The 1,590-nt window shown below is 31.7% G+C and overlaps 1 protein-coding gene across 1 annotated transcript in view; it reads right to left on the bottom strand.

The window, feature by feature from the left end:
- Positions 1-798: 798 nt before the first annotated feature.
- Positions 799-1,590, bottom strand: part of LOC311303225 (Golgi-associated plant pathogenesis-related protein 1) — a 4,450-nt gene continuing 3,658 nt past the window's right edge. The window contains exons 3-5 of the mRNA XM_084429560.1: positions 1,569-1,590; positions 1,359-1,436; positions 799-1,211 (exon numbers count right to left, since the gene is read on the bottom strand). The exon at positions 1,569-1,590 is cut by the window's right edge and continues 188 nt beyond it. Coding sequence (XP_084285686.1) covers positions 1,054-1,211; positions 1,359-1,436; positions 1,569-1,590 — 258 coding nt within the window. The 3' untranslated portion in view covers positions 799-1,053. The remainder of the gene's footprint in view (positions 1,212-1,358; positions 1,437-1,568) is intronic.

Raw genomic sequence — 1,590 nt, 5'->3', positions numbered from 1 at the left:
AGTAATGCTGAGCTGCTTATTTTTATTTTATAAAAGCAGCAAGCAGACTTACACAAAATGCATATAAAAATCAGTCATCACTCTAAATCTGCCAATAATATGTCTTAGTAAGATGATATTTAAATGTTTAGTTTTATGATCAAAGCTCTGTGGTTTTAAAACATATAATGCAATGCAATACAATGATGATTGAGAGAAGAACAAATAAACCTGATGATCATATTTGAGACTAAAAAAATAAGTCTGGATAATCATATAAAGTTGCATCAGTCCAGTAAATGTTCATCTTGAAATATTACTAACAATATCATGTTACAGTATGTTTACTGGTCCCACTTTAAATTACTTGCATTGAAATTAATAATTTGAAACAATGGACTTATTGTGTACACATGTTTTTACATTGTACTTATATTTTGGTAATACCTGCATGTAATTACAGCTGTAATTAATTTATGTAAGTTACATTTGTAATTTGACCCACCCATAAACCTTCTCATACCACACACACCTGTCTCTAACCTTATCACACCTCAATAACAGCTATGTGTTTTACAATACAACATCCACACAATAAGTACATTGTACTTATTTTTTTATGTAAATACATAAAGCCACTTAATATAAAGTGGGACCTCGATTAATTTTTTTTTTTTATATAAAAGAGTCTAAACTTTCAATCAGACAACAGAATGACTTGATGAGATTGTGTGAAACAGCAAAGTTTTGATCATGTTGATCATTAGAGAAATGTGCATATTAAAGTATAAGATGGCTTTATAGATCAGTTCAGGAGAGGTTGTAGCTTCTTATGGTATTTGTTTGGCAATTTCAGTGTTTTGTTTCACAGTTTCAGCTGAAAAAATGCACATTTGCTTATGATGCAATCATACATACTTTATTAAAATAACACACACAGGATTTTATCTTACTGGCTTATCTTTCATATTTAAACCGGTAATGATGATTAAGTCACTTTGAATAAGAGCATTTGCCAAATCATAAATGTAAATGTTAGAGATATTTAAATCCAACAAAGGAAGCGAACAATCATTAGCCGGTTTTAGGCAGAACATTTTGCTCATAGTAACCGGCATTGGTTATGTTTCCAGCAGGTTTGTATTGACCAACGACAAAAACTGTGTTTCCATCAGTAGCCAGACCGACTCCGAGCTCGGTGGAGGACTTCCACACAACCTGGGTGAAATGCCCTGAATATATATGGACACAATTAGACAGAGATTACAATAAAGGCAGTAAGCCAATAAATGAAAAGCCAATCTATAAAAAACTATTTATAATATTTCCTTAATGTCATATATTCCAATGAAACCATTTATTCCCCAAATTAATATTACCTGTTTCGGGTTGATCTCCTGGTTTTTCGAAGTCGTAATCTTTGATCTCACTGTACCACGAATCTACAGCCTCGTTCCCTAGAATATACAAAACATTAAATATTTTTATTAGTGTGAGGTGCTCTGATGATTTTTTGAACGTTAATATTTTATGACTTCATTGTAATATGTCATTATGCTGGACGTGATTATTAAAGCTTCAAATTTGACCTGTGAGTGTTTTTGTGACGGA

Source organism: Rutilus rutilus (genome assembly GCF_951802725.1).
Source record: "Rutilus rutilus genome assembly, chromosome: 14".
Taxonomy (NCBI): Eukaryota; Metazoa; Chordata; class Actinopteri; order Cypriniformes; family Leuciscidae; genus Rutilus; species Rutilus rutilus.
The sequence above is the reverse complement of the archived record's forward strand: the minus strand, read 5'-3'. Positions and strand labels throughout refer to the sequence as shown.